Below are 14,862 nucleotides of genomic sequence, written 5' to 3'. Positions count from 1 at the left end.
CTGAAGTTGCTATTGGTGTAAACATTCATTTGCAGTCTTTTGATTTTTAGGTCTTGTGATTTTGCTTTTCTCTTCAACACTTCTGTTTCTGAGATAGTAAGATTTCGTATTCAGGGTAGGGGTTTTTTTATTGTCTCTTTTTTAGTTTGCATGTTTCTGCTTATCTCACAAGCACAAAGAACTGATCAAAACTCCAGGTAGAAGATAAAGTTCAGAGTAAGAAGAAACTTCCATACACTGAAAAGAAATTACTGAAGGATTGTGGAGAAGAATCTAGAGTACAAGTTCTGGTATGAAATTCTAAATATTTTTCTTGGAATTCAGGTCACTGTCTGCTCTGGAGTACAAACCTTACTTGATATAGAGTATAGCATGTAAAATAGTTCCACTGAGTCTGTGGTAGCCAGGCAAGGATTACTTCTTACCAGAAAAGCTATGTTCATATGGGTTCAGACTATCATAGTTTCCTCTCTGTTGTACATGGTGTCTGCTAGGATATTTTTCATACTTGATCCAGATAGCAACGTGTCTTATATGTTAGAAAACTTATTTGTATGAAAACTAGCCACGAAGTCAGGACAACTTCCTAGTATTAAATTTTTTTGCCACTGTTGAAAATGTTTTGGGTATGTTTTGATTCCTCTTTAAGATATCAGAAGGAAAACAATATGTAAATACTCTTGAGATGCTTTCTTCCATCTCTACAATATGAAATCAAAAGGCAATCCATTTTCTTAATACTGGAGATGTTGAAATCTCCTGTGCATTCACCTAGAGAAAACCTTGGTCTATTTCTGACTCCATATTCCCACTGAAGATGCTGGCAAGCGTTCCTGCTGTTTTAAAGGGCCACAATTTGAATCTTTTGTGCTTATTGTGGAAACTCTGAATTTGCATAAAGCAAGAAAAAAGGTCTTTCCCTTGAAATCAAGTCGTATTTAAAACCTCAAAAACCTTATTTAAATTTTAAAAACCTTGATTACTCTTTTTGCACTTCTGTAGCATTACATTTGCATTTTTTTTACTAGTAATTATTTCCAGAATTTGGTTATGTAAAAGCTTATTAGGCTAAAACCAGGTATACTTGCATTTCAAGTTGACTGGCTGGAATCGGTTACCTAATCCTAGAGAAATGGCTTAATTATTTTATTCTTATGCAGAAGGACTTTCTGGTACAATTTCAAAGGATTTCTCTTTGTAATTGCAAGACAGAAGACTGGAAGATCACCATTTATGTTTTCTAGGCCCATATCCTAAGTGCTGTTCTATAAGAACACCCATTTAGTGCCCACTGAACTGAAATTCAAATTACGATCTTACTGTTGCCAAGTACTGACTTCAGCTGATATAAAATGCCGCAGTTACAAGTTTGTTAGTTCTATGTTCAGGGCCACCAGAAGAAAGGACAGGGAGCAGAGACAGGTGAAACTTATTGCAAGAGTAGTTTAACTAGATGACACAAACCCTTGAATAAGAACCAGTACATCAACAGAAATGAAATGGTGATAGAATCTAGCAATATTCTTAAGGTAATATAATCATGATTTCCCTACAGTAGACTTTTGATTCAAATGTTAGACTAGAGTGCAGCTTAACCATGAATCAGAAGAGCATTGCAAAGGTGGTGGAAGCCACAGAATGAATATAGGGGGCTAGGCATTCATATCCTAACAACTCCTTCCTCGCTTGAAACCGCATAAATAAGTATGCATTGTCTAGGTGTTCATGAGAGAAACAGTAGAAAAAAAAAAACTATGTGGGTAATTCTAAAATCAATATATTCTACATAAATACAACTAAGCTCCCTGCTATTAGGTGAGTTGAAATCGAAGCCTCATATACTTCCATGGGCATATTCCGGATCTCTTGAACATCTGAGATAATAAAATAGAAGAACAGGATAAAAAGCAAAAGAGAAATCACTATGTAGAAACTATTTGCAGGCTTTATTTATAGAATGCCTTATTGTTCCTTCACAAAGTACAGACTTGTAAAAAAATTTTGAAGGGTCATGATATAATCAGCTGCCAGTGTCAAAGGGAGACTAAAGAATGAAGGTAGTCTTGGATGAGTGGGCAAGGGGAATATCCAATAGTTGTTGAATTACATTGCTTCTGTGGTTTTTAATGCTGTAATCACTACTCAAATACTGAACTTGGTTCTGGTAATTGCACTTCAGGGAGGATGCAGAAAAAATTAAACAGGTATACAGAAGACTTGAAAAAATGATACAGGACTTGGGACGCATGCTATGTCTCACACAGGTCAGTGAAAGTAAAGCTAAAGTGGCACTTACAGCCAGTAATCAAGCCATCCCTTAGTATTATCTTTGGTTAACCAAATTGAAATTTGTGATAGAGTAACTGATACTCAAAACCAGATTGTTCAGTCTTGCAGCTGAAAATCAAATCAAATTACTGTAGCTTAGCAAATGAGGTGATAAAAATTCAGACTACTATTAAGGTTGTTGTTGTTATTGTTATTGTTGTTATTATTATTATTATTTACTAAGTGGGACTACTAATGATTGTAGTAGATTTATTGGCACTGGTAATCTTGAAAATTAAGACGGATGACTTAGTCAAAGTAATCTGTTGAGCGTCAAATGGGAATTAATACAGGGAAGTCCTGTGGTTTGTGGTTTTTTTTTAATGCAGCTCATACTAGGTGATCACAGTGATCTTTTCAACTTAATGTGTATTACCTTAAAGGTTGTGTGGTCAATCTTTACTGTAACATTTAGATGTTTAATTATACACAGCCCTGCCAGAGAATGTTCTGCATGCTATTATTCTCCAGAATTCAGATCGCTAATTCAGTAAAAGCACATGTATATCGAGAAGGTGGTAGGATGCTATTAGACAGATGAGAAGCTTTCAAGACCAGCATATCTAGTATGGTTTGTCAGTACTTTATAAAGGCATGACAGGGTCCCTTGTAAAATACCCAGTTATTTAAATTTTAAATGACCTTTTATCTTCCTTTTTTGGTGGATAGTATTCAAAAAGTGTAGGGAAAGTAAAGCAGTAGCTAGTCCTATAGCTCTGCAAAAGTTGGCCCTGGAGTACAAGGGAGAGCGTGTACTGTATTTGTATAACATGTTGGTCTCAAAGTAAGTTGTGCTTGGCCATTTGGTTTCCTTTAAAAATATGGTTTCCTAGTTGTTCTGTATTAAACCCTTCTACATTTATATTTTTACATTCTTTAAAAATAAATGTAGAAAAGATGTGTTGTTTTAAGAAATGATAAAAGCAAACCGGCTAAGGTGCAGAAAGGTCCAAGACAAATGTTCCAGAAGAGTTCTTTCTGAAAGAAGAAAGCCAGACTTGAGTGAAGGTCTCATAGTTATTTTGCAAATAAGGTTAGAGAAAATAAGTATTTAGTGGAACTGTGTATGCCCTAGCTTCCCTACAGTAACAGAAGGGTTTATGTTGTGTAAGTAGAACTAGCAGATTCTTAGGAATCCTAAGAAGTCAGAATTCCTGTATTTCAGATTTCTTTTCTTGATTCTGGCAGAATTTTTAATACCACTACTTGCAAGTAAATATTTTTTTCTAATTGATAAACATGCTTGTTAAATGTCAACTTTGTGCCATATTCCAGTGGTATGGAAGAAAGAGCTCGCCTCAGGTATACAGTAATCTTTAAGCTTCTGCAAGATATACTCATTTTGCCATAACAAGTAGATTACACCAGTTCTGCTGTACACTCCAGTATTCATGGCATTTTTGACCTGTGTGACAGTGGTGCAGAGTTTATTTAAAAAGAGTCAAAAGCCACAGGTTCAAGTCCCACTAAAGTCAATAAGTCTTCCATTCCTTTTTTACTGCAGAAAATAGACTACTTATACAGTTTTGTGCATTGCATGGTGCTCAACTTCCTCAAACTAGAGTGTTATTTCCTTGTGCAGGAGTCTTTTGAATGTTTTGCCTAAATGTCTTATGTGTCCTCCTACTCCTGTCTGCCATAATGCATTCCTTTTGTAGGGAAAAAGAGATCTGAAGGATCATATTTGGCATTAGTCTCTAGTGCAACTGAAATTTTTGCTGGAATCTACAGAGATTTTGCTGGTTTACTAGCAGTGCTGTTTTGGGAATAGAGCAAAAAGGTTCCTGTTATTTTTGTTGACGTGGAGTCTGTAGGGATGTAAGCAGTCTAATGTTCTTCATGTGAGCAGTTTTCTTTACATAACAATGTTTGAATCTTGCCTGAAAACTTTATTCTTTCCTCATCTCTGCTCGCATGCTATTAGTGCAATGAGTCATTGACTCCACTGTGAAGACATTGCTTGAATGCTTATAAAGCATGGAAGTACTTTAGGCAGAATAGGAGATACTTATAGTATCTAACCATCCTGGATTTGGGAGGTATGAGGAAGGAACTAGAAAAAATAATGGGGATCTGTCAGCTTTATATGAGCAGTTTCTGCCTGTGTGGTGGTCATCACAACCTAACCAAAGATAATGAGGCACGCATGGGATTATAGTGCAATCTTTGTGCCTTCAAGACTAAGAGGTGCAGTACGGTAGTAAACCAGAGAACCACTTCAGTTCTTGGTAGCGTCCACATGCTTCCAGAACATTTTTTATTAGGTAATTAAGTGCTGGAATTTTCTCGTGTAGAAATGGTACGTGAGGGGTTAGGAGGAGTGACACTTTGTTCTCTCAGATTTATTAAGGCACTGTGGACACTGGTGGTATTCTTTATTTGACATCTTCCCTCTTAATTATTAAGAGGTTGTGATACTTACACATGGGTGGAATAGGAGTAGTTTGCAAGTACAGTTCTAGCCATGCTGCAAAGGGTGCAATGATGGATATGTTCTCTTTAAACCTCACTACAGAGTATAATATGTGTATGTGCTTGAAACTGTAATAGCAGTCTTTTATTTGCAACTAAAAATACTTTCAGTTAATTACAAATATAAAGTGAGGCAGTATTTCTGTTTCAGCGATTGTTAATATTAACTGCTGCTTTGGAAATGAGCATAACTGTGCATTTTTATTTCCTTTTTAATAATGAATGTGTAACTGTAAAGCACTCTATCAGTACTAGATGTGTATTAACCAACAACCTCTTCATCACAGTGGAAGTGAAAGTACACTTAATTACCCTATAGAGACATAAAAATAAATGTTTCAGGAAGTCATATAGGTATTGTGTGGGATTAGGCCGTGTAAACAGTGATATTCACATTCGTAAGATGTTTGTTAATATGAAAAGAAGGATGAGTTGATGGGTTTGATTCTTTGTCATCTTAAGGAGTCATTAACACTTGCTTAAAACTGCATGCAAAGGTAAAATTAAAACATAATGTCAATTTCACTCATATTTTGTAAGTCCATAAAATTATAAAGTTACACTCAGGCACATACTATGTAAGGTATGGAATTCTGAAGAATCCAGCTTTTAATCTTCAAATATGTTAGCTTGCAAGATGTTATGCTTGCCTCCATATGCTGAAAATTCAAGACATACCTTTTAATTCCTTTATCCATCCTGTTCTAAAGCTAACTGCAGATATCTGAATTATTTTCAGGAGCTAGTATGAAGAGCAGTAAGTGTTCAATATGACTATTTTTTTCAAAATAAAATCTCTCACCTCAGAGATTAGGTGTCTGGTTTAAATGCATGTCAGATGAACGGTCAGATGAAGAACAATGTTGCAATTGACATGTTGTATTGGAATTTGAGAGTTAGAAGTCTGATTCCCAAGCAGTCATGCCTCTCTGTGTGGCTGACATCAGAAATTTATAAGGAAACCAGTTACAAATATTTTGCTCTTTGTATAGAACAGGTGCAGTAATGCTTTTTTTTTTTTTTTCACACAATTTAAATTGGAGAGGCTTTAGACCAGGCAGACTCTCAAAGCGTGTGTTTCCACTGTAGCTGAAGGTGTACTAGCTGCGTGGATGTAGTCACACTAAGTGTAATCTAGCCAGCTTTGTTAAATAGCAATTAAAATAGTGTCGGATTTTTAGTAAATTGGACCCAGCTTGCCCCAGACCCTTGTGTGGCTAGGTAATGTTAATGTACGCCCTGTATATTCACTTCCATAATTAACTGGAGGTAGCTAGATTAAAAAGTAGATCTGCTTTTTTTGCTTTTGAAAAAAGATGTTTTATTTTGAACTGATTTTGGTTTACTCTTTTTCTAAATTCTTCAGTCCACCTGTAGAATGTTTTCTGATGTATTCTTCTGTAGAAGCAAGCGTTTTCTGTCCTTGTGTCTTCCTTGGCCCTTCCTGCCCTGTAAGACACAGATTCTTCCTTTCCCCACAGAAAACCAGAAGGCATGCCTCTGTGGCTGTTTTGCTCAACAGAGCTGTTTTGCTAGTGACCATTAGGGAACATTAGTTGATACTTGCCCCAGAATTCCCAAGAAGTAAGATTTCCTTGTTTTTTTAAGAAAAGCAAGAAATAATCATAATTAAATCTTGAGTGAATACAGTCTTGCACAGATTTCCCTAGGGCTGGGTAGTGGTAATACATAGCCCGGAACCCAAATGTAGTTACCCCCATTCTCATCCTGAACCACCTCTGACAGAGAGCCCATTTCCTGCATGAATTACCTACTTCTGAAAATATATTTTCTCTGACAACTGGGCTATAGATTTTCAAAAGCCAAGTAGTGCACCTGATCAAGCAAAGTGGGAATGGACTCAAAGCTGCTGCTTGATGTAATGATACTGATCTGTAATGATCATAGAATCATAGAATAACCAGGTTGGAAGAGACCCACTGGATCATCGAGTCCAACCATTCATATGATGAATGATATTTAGGGGAAAACAGTGGCTTTTGTTTAGTTTACATTATGGTGCTCGCCACAGTGGATTGCACAGGGCAAGGAGGTGACAGAGCCGGTCCATGCTTGAGTATATCCCTAGCATCCACGCTGCACACTCGCCAGGGACCAATGTCACGGCTGTGAGACAAGACTTTAGCATTCACCATGACATACATCCCAGGTACAGTTCAACTGGAATTACTAGCACTTAATGTTCATAGGTAGCCTAGAACTGCAAGTAGTGAGCATATTCCAAACCTGTTGAGTAATTCTGGTTAATATTAATATTTCACAGAATCCCAGAATCATTGAGGTTGAAAAGGATCTCTGGAGATCATCTTGCCCACCACTACTGCTTAAAGCAGGGTCGACTAGAACAGGTTGCTCAGGACCTTATCTGTTTGGGTTTTGAAAATCTCCAAGGATGGATATTGAACAACTCTCTGGGCAGCCAGTTGCTGAGTTCAACCCACTTCACAACCTTTTTTTATTTTCTGATATTTAAATGGAATTTTCTTTGTTTCAATGTATATTCAGCACCTCTTGTCCTTTTACTGGGCACCACTGAGAAGACTCTTATTCAGTGTTCTTTACTCCTCCTTCCACCCTCCATCAAGAATTTATAGATAATTATAAGATCTCCCTTAAGCCTTCTTTCCTGCAGGCCAAACACTCCCAGCTCTCTCAGTCTGTCCTCCTAGGATAGATGTGCCAGTCCCCAAGTCATCTCTGTGGCCCTTCACTAGCCTTGCTTCAATGCATTCATGTCTCTTTTACTGGGTAATCCACAGTTGGACATGACATTCCAGATGTACCTCAGTACCTCTCTTGACCTGTGGTAGCACCCTTTATAATGCAGCCCTGGTGGTTGTTACCATCCTTTACTGCAACGATGCAGTGATGGCTCATGTTTAATTTCATGTCCACCAGGACACCAGGGTCCTCTCCTACGAACCTGCTTTCAAGCCCATCAGTCCCTACCATGTACTGGTGCAGAGGCTATTCCCTGCAAGTACAAGACTTTGCATTTCCCTTTGTTGAAACTCCTAAGACTCCTGTAGGCCCGTTTCTCAAGATTTTTGTGGGCCCTGTGAGTGGTGCATAACTGTTGGGTGTATTTACTATTCCTCTCAGTTTTGTATCATCTGAAAAGTTGCTGATTGTGCGCTCTGTCCCATCACCAGGCCATTAAAGTTAAGCAGTACCACTATCAACCCTTGGAGTAGTCTAATAATGCCTGACCTCCAGCTGCACTTCATGTTGCTGATCATAACCTTTTGAGACTGGCAGTCCATCTCATTGTCTGTTTGTGTAGTCCATTCCCTCTATTCAGAGCAGGATCAACTAGACAAATTGCCATGGATGGATACTCCACAGCCTCACCAAGTAAACAATTCCAGCATTTGTGCACCCTGTCAGTGGACTTTTTTTCCCTCGATACATTTAAATGGGTTTTCCCGTGTTTCAATTTGTGCCCACTTCCTCTTGTTCTGTCATAGGGCAATATTAAGAATTCTATTGCTGTCTTAGTTCCCCTGTCAGTTGTTTATACACATTGATAAGAACCTTCCTGAGCAAGGCTAAACAACCTCAGTTCTTTCAGCCTCTTCTCATATAACTGATGCTCCGATCCCTTAATCATCTTAATGACTCTTAAAGCACTTTGTATCTATATAAAATTATGAACAGAAGGAGAAAATTATGTGATAGAATAGCAGTTACCTTTCACTCTTTCTTGTCAATATTTGCATCTTTTCAGGTTAGCATAACTGTATTCGGTGGCTTTGAAGAAGAGACACTTATCAAAGAAGTGGGGATGTTCATCATCTGTTGTCTATGCTAAATAAATCACTTACAGTGTTCTTGTAAGTAGTTACAAGTTTATTATTCTTTGGGCACCAAAGTACCATTTAAATTGGCTTCTGTTTCTATGAGTGCCAGTGGTTTGGACAATAGCATCATTGAGGTGTTATGTTCAGCATGAGAATGTTTGTTCTAAAGTTAATAATGTTGACCTTTTTACTAAGGAAAATTTGTGTTTCTAAAGATTTGGACAGATGCACCTAGACTCCAGACAAACTGTGAAGCCGCTGCCTTTTCTTCCCTTAAAAAAAGTGAGTTATTGAATGAGAAATAGTAACATAAAATAGGATTATCAAAAAGCAATTTCAATACCTCACCTTGGGGTGTTTCAGCTGTTCTTGCGTTTTTATGCCATTCGCTGATCTTTATTAAAAACAAAGGGGGCAGGAGGTGGGAGTTGCTTCACTTACACAAATGCAGAAACAAACAGATACAATTAAGAAATGGGTACAATAGATTTAAAAAATATATATTGGATAAAAGTGTAAATGGGCAGTCTGTGTTTGAAAGTAACTTTTTGATGTATTTTGTAACAATGTTTTTTGTCATGATTTTGGTAAGTCCATGCTTAGGGGAAAGCACAGCCCCAAAATACATATTTTAGTTCCTGAGTGATGGAGGGTTAAGGTGGCACCAGTATTTCTGACAAGCTTAAAAGACACAAGGATAAAACATTAGACAGCATTGCAGATTTCTCAGCAGGAAAATGTAAATCTCCTTAATTTTATTCCTACTGAGCTGTGGCAACTAAGGTCTTGTATTTAAATGTGAATTATTAAATAGACAGCATGATGATGATGATAGGAGCAGGCTATGTGTTATGTGTATCAACAAGTTCCCATAAGCCAAATACCTTGTCAAAAATTTACATTCTCATCTATGGATTTGTGATAAAGGGAAATAATTTTAAGAATATTATGCCCTTTATTCTTAAAAGCCTACCAAGGATTTTAGATTAGGGAATGGAGTGAAATTTGCCATGTAAATTGCTAAATGAAACCTTCTAGCTTTAAACCTCTAGAAAATAAACTTCTCACAGCACAGAAGAAAATAGTCACATCTAAGAAACCTCTGCAAAGTGTGTACAGGCTGTAGTAATGTAGAAATGTCAAATATTTTATGCAATGTCTTGCATAGTTTATCATCTACTTTAGAAAAACTTTCTTGAAATGTATTTAACAGGCAGCTCTGTTCATTACTAGTTGTGAAAAATTTTGGAAGTGAAAAGGTTTGGGGTTTGGATTTTTGTTGTTTTGGTTTGGTTTTTTTTTCAAAAACTTGCTGATACTGTAGAAAATACCGCTTGCAGCTGGCAACTGCAAGCTGAGGTATTACGTCTGAGATAGAGCTCATCTCTTAGAATCTTTTAGTGTTTGATGGCAGCTATAGGAGTTGGAACTTCTGTGATACAGAATAGAAATAGCAGTGAAGCATGAAACAACAGTTAAGAATGATGCATGCTCTCTGCTTTTATACACCTTTCTAAAATATAAGGAGGTAACTTCCATACATATGTACACTGCAACATGGACTTTGGTACTAAGCTTGATGCAAGTGAATAGTCACCCATTTCAATGAGTTGGGCTCTAGACTGGCATATATTAAAGACATGCATAGTGAGGATGAATGATAGTATTTATAGAATCAGGGCCTAGATATTAAGTATAAACACACTTCACTTGACAATTAAGTATGGATATTCGTGCAGGAGAATGTAATGAATTTAGTAAGAATGTGGTTCTTGCTACATAACAGCTTTTTTTGAAGAGGAAATAAAGATTTTTTATTTTCTAAATATAAAGCAAGAATCTTCATAGAATGATCCAATTTGAGCATTTGTCAGACCTTTTCAGTAAATGCTGTTAGTTATTTAAGGACCAAAACAGACATTATTTTGTTTTATTCAAACAACTGCATCTATAGAAGGGCTTTGCCTGTGATTTCTTAGACTCAAAAGCATGTAATCTCTTGAAGTATTGCCTGCATTTCTTACCATAATTTTCTTCCTACAGGATTTTCAGAAAAGTAGTTCATGATCCTGTCTGGTTGGTGAGACTCAACAAGCTTGAGAATTAGTTTATACACTTTTTTCTTTAGAAAACTCAGTGATGATAATGTCAGACACAGGCACCACTTACACAAACTTTTATGATCTACTGCAGTCATGGGACTAAAGTTGGGAAACCAGCACTGTCACCTTCCTAAGCTAATGTGACTGCAGAAATAGCACATGATGCCAATTTATGGACTGAGGAGCAATTGTTCACTTGAGAATAGTTTCTGGCTAGAATCCTGAGCTTATCTTTCCCCAAAACTGGTGTATTACTCAAGTGAAGAATCAATGAAACATACGGGGTTTGCTTAATCTTTTTCCATTAGTATATAGGGTAAAAATTATTAATATTTCAAGATAATATTTTCAGTAAAGTTATCTGGAGTGACTCTCATTTCTTAATGTGAACTGTTACAAATGTCCGAAATAGGTAAAGAGCTTCTATTTTTGCTTAATCTTAGGGAAGGTTGGTGATAATGTCATCCACCTAACCCAGTAGGCCAAATTCAGCTGTGACTATTGTCATATGATTGGATGGGCAGGATCATATGGAACATGCTGCTGCACAGAGTTTGACTTTATGTATATGCTATGTTGCTGTCAAAAAAAGATCATATGAGGATGTGAAGCTAAGGCTGATATATCTTGGTCTGGCCTCTGTTTTCTCCAAGTTCATCCAGAAAAAGCTTATTTTACAAGTTAAAAATGAAATTCAGGAGTGTCTATGCTAGGTTTCCTCCAATGAAGCTACTGTTGTAATTGGCAGACAAAGTGACAGTTCCCATGAATGAGAGTCTTCCCATGCAGTCCAGATGAAATGGACTCCATCTAGCATTGTGTTACTAAGTTAAAGGTTTTATTCTTGTGAGAGCTGGAAACAGACCTCCTGTTGAAAATCGATTGAAATAGGGTAGTTAACTCCCTAAGACATTGTGAATGTCATTAATTTGTCATGTAAAAGATGAGGCAATCCGGTTGCTACATTTCTATTTCCTTTCAAGCCTCTTTGTTTGTTGGTTCTGCCATGATAATGGTCATGAGAAGATTTCTTGAGGAGTGCCTTTGCTGAGATTATTAGGGTTTTAAATTTGTTTTGATTTAAGATCGAGTAGCAAGTCTTGTTTTTAATTTGCAGTGCAAGTTGATTGCATAATTGTGAAGCTGTTTGACATGTGTGGTATGATTTGATTTGCATTCCTGCCAGTTTTCAAATGTAAGAAACAAAATCTGTTAGTAACAATTTTAGTGGTAGTCATTGGAGGGTTATTATAGTTTGTTTTCTGTTTCCCAGAGACTGAAAGATGACACTCCTATAAAACTATTCAAACACTTCACATTATTGTTTGGCATAGCTGTATCTGATTGATATAAGTGGCTTTGATGTTTTCAGGGGAAAAAAAAAAAAATAAAACGCAGTATAGAATGGAAGAAGCAATATAATGCTGACAGAAACAAGGATTTTTTAATTTTTTTTTAAAGGGCGATTGAATAATAGCAAATAGCTGTTAGGATGTCTTGTGGAAAACCATTGAGACCAGATTAGAAAACTTGAAACCTATGATTATGCTGGTATGGAGGTACTTTTTCTCTAGAAGGCTTCATACAGGGACTTTGCCGAAGTTTTGCCCCATGACCAACTGATCCTGGAAATCTATGGAGGAGACATAGTCATAGAAGGCGATCAGGTTAGTCTTGCCAAACTAACCTGATCGCCTTCTATGACAAAGCGACTCGACTGCTGGATGAGGGAAAGGCTGTGGATGTGGTCTTCCTGGACTTCAGTAAAGCCTTTGACACAGTTTCTCACAGCATTCTGCTTGAGAAACTGTCAGCCTCTGGCCTGGACAGGCGCACACTCTCCTGGCTGGAAAACTGGTTGAATGGCCGGGCCCAGAGAGTGGTGGTAAATGGTGTGAAATCCAGCTGGAGGCCAGTGACAAGTGGGGTTCCCCAGGGCTCAGTGCTGGGTCCAGCCCTGTTCAATGTCTTTATCAATGACCTGGATGAAGGCATTGAGAGCCCCCTTAGCAAGTTTGAGGACAACACTAAGCTGGGTGGAAGTGTTGATCTGTTGGAGGGTCGGGAGGCTCTGCAAAGGGATCTGAACAGGCTGGACCGCTGGGCTGAGTCCACTGGCATGAGGTTTAACAAGGCCAAGTGCCGGGTCCTGCACTTGGGGCACAACAACCCTGTGCAGTGCTGCAGACTAGGAGAAGTCTGTCTAGAAAGCTGCCTGGAGGAGAGGGACCTGGGGGTGTTGGTTGAGAGCCAACTGAAGATGAGCCAGCAGTGTGCCCAGGTGGCCAAGAAGGCCAATGGCATCTTGGCTTGTATCAGAAATGGTGTGACCAGCAGGTCCAGGGAGGTTATTCTCCCTCTGTACTCGGCACTGGTGAGACCGCTCCTCGAATCCTGTGTTCAGTTCTGGGCCCCTCACCACAAGAAGGATGTTGAGGCTCTGGAACGAGTCCAGAGAAGAGCAACAAAGCTGGTGAGGGGGCTGGAGAACAGGCCTTATGAGGAGCGGCTGAGAGAGCTGGGGTTGTTTAGCCTAGAGAAGAGGAGGCTGAGGGGAGACTTCATTGCTCTCTACAACTACCTGAAAGGAGGTTGTAGAGAGGAGGGTGATGGCCTCTTCTCCCAGGTGACAGGGGACAAGACAAGAGGAAATGGCCTCAAGCTCCGCCAGGGGAGGTTTAGGCTGGACCTTAGGAAAAAATTTTTCACAGAAAAGGTCATTGGGCACTGGCAGAGGCTGCCCAGGGAGGTGGTTGATTCACCTTCCCTGGAGGTGTTTAAGGCACGGGTGGACGAGGTGCTAAGGGGCATGGTTTAGTGTTTGATAGGAATGGTTGGACTCTATGATCCGGTGGGTCTCTTCCAACCTGGTTATTCTATGATTCTGTGATTCTATGATTCTATGGTTCGGTATTCAGGGTGACCTGTGCATGTTACACCACTGGAGTTTTTCTGATAACGTGACTCTGATTGTCACTGATTGATTTCTCCCCTACTCCCCCACCCCCTCAGTGCCCAAATTGTGCAGTAGCAGGGAGACTTGAAATAGCTTTAAATACCAAGTACATTTTCTCTGGAAAAGCCACAGAATAAGCAAGTGATACTGTTGTAGAAAGAAGAGTAAAAGGAAACTGAACTGGCGGAAGCGTATAATCAGATAGCAATACAGGTAAAGTAGTTAAGTATTGTTAGAGATTATACAGTAACAGACATGGCAACATAGGTGTGATTTCCGTGAGTTCGGAGAAAGTCTAATAAACTATGCAGTGGAAGTAAAATAAATGGCCAGAGGCAAAAAAAACTAATTCTGGGAATGCAAGATCTTTGTGGTGCATGGAGAGCAGCTGATTTGGAACCAAGGTGGGTTGTTTCAAATTATGTGTCGTCTTTAAGCTGTTACCAAAATGTGTGACTGTTACTTCCATTAAGTATAAAGAATTGCTATAAATTTATGTAAAACATAGGACCATAAAAGACTACTTTGGTCATTCTCCATTGTTTCCCCGAATCTCAGGCAACTATGTAATTATGCCTACAAAACATACCACAAACCACAAAATGTTTTTTCAGTACCCTGTAAAAGACTAAAGGCGATGTGCCATAGGAGACCAAAATGCATAGAAACTACAGTGTGCTATAAGACAAAACTAAGAGGGGTAGAGCATACCACTGGTAATTTAGTCATGTACAGTTCCTGACCCAACTGCAGATCATTGCTTTGAAACTGGGCACAGAGGCACATGGATACATGGAAGCCTCTTGACTGCACACCTTGTATCCTTCATTCTATTGCATCACTCGCTGTGAGTAATCTCTGAAGGTTCAAACTCCCGTCTCTCTCCACCTTGTCGCCAAAAATCAGTTACACGTGAAGAGAATAGAAAATATTGTGTCACAATGCAAAGCTCTAACCCATGATGAAGAACTGCTTTTGAGGCCAAAATAATGTCAAGGTCACTGTCAAGTGTGTAAAGAATCAGCATGGCTACATGGCAGCTTATACTGCACCTTTACTGTATTTAAAGAAAAATAAACCAGAAAGCAACAGCTAATCACAGTTTGAGCAGCTGGGACACTGGAGTAACTGCATAGAGGATTTCGTCACTAGTATCTTAAAAGTTTGTCCAACTTTCTCTGGA

The 14,862-nt window shown here is 38.5% G+C and overlaps 1 protein-coding gene across 5 annotated transcripts in view; it reads left to right on the top strand.

Moving 5' to 3' along the window:
• The window catches only part of PCGF5 (polycomb group ring finger 5), a 71,023-nt gene that overhangs the window by 12,866 nt on the left and 43,295 nt on the right, over nucleotides 1-14,862 (top strand). For 2 of the 5 annotated variants that reach the window (XM_069864221.1, XM_069864219.1), the window contains exons 3-6: nucleotides 146-290; nucleotides 2,180-2,264; nucleotides 8,549-8,654; nucleotides 8,837-8,903. The exons of 1 other annotated variant lie outside the window; for it this stretch is intronic. In XM_069864221.1, the coding sequence (XP_069720322.1) occupies nucleotides 8,626-8,654; nucleotides 8,837-8,903 (96 nt within the window). In that variant the 5' untranslated portion in view covers nucleotides 146-290; nucleotides 2,180-2,264; nucleotides 8,549-8,625. Of the gene's footprint in view, nucleotides 1-145; nucleotides 291-2,179; nucleotides 2,265-8,548; nucleotides 8,655-8,836; nucleotides 8,904-14,862 lie in introns of those variants that run through there. 2 more of the 5 variants (XM_069864220.1, XM_069864222.1) reach the window with 2 other exon arrangements.

Source organism: Phaenicophaeus curvirostris, chromosome 9 (genome assembly GCF_032191515.1).
Source record: "Phaenicophaeus curvirostris isolate KB17595 chromosome 9, BPBGC_Pcur_1.0, whole genome shotgun sequence".
Taxonomy (NCBI): Eukaryota; Metazoa; Chordata; class Aves; order Cuculiformes; family Cuculidae; genus Phaenicophaeus; species Phaenicophaeus curvirostris.
Note: the sequence above shows the minus strand (reverse complement) of the source record. Positions and strands in the feature narration are given on the sequence as shown.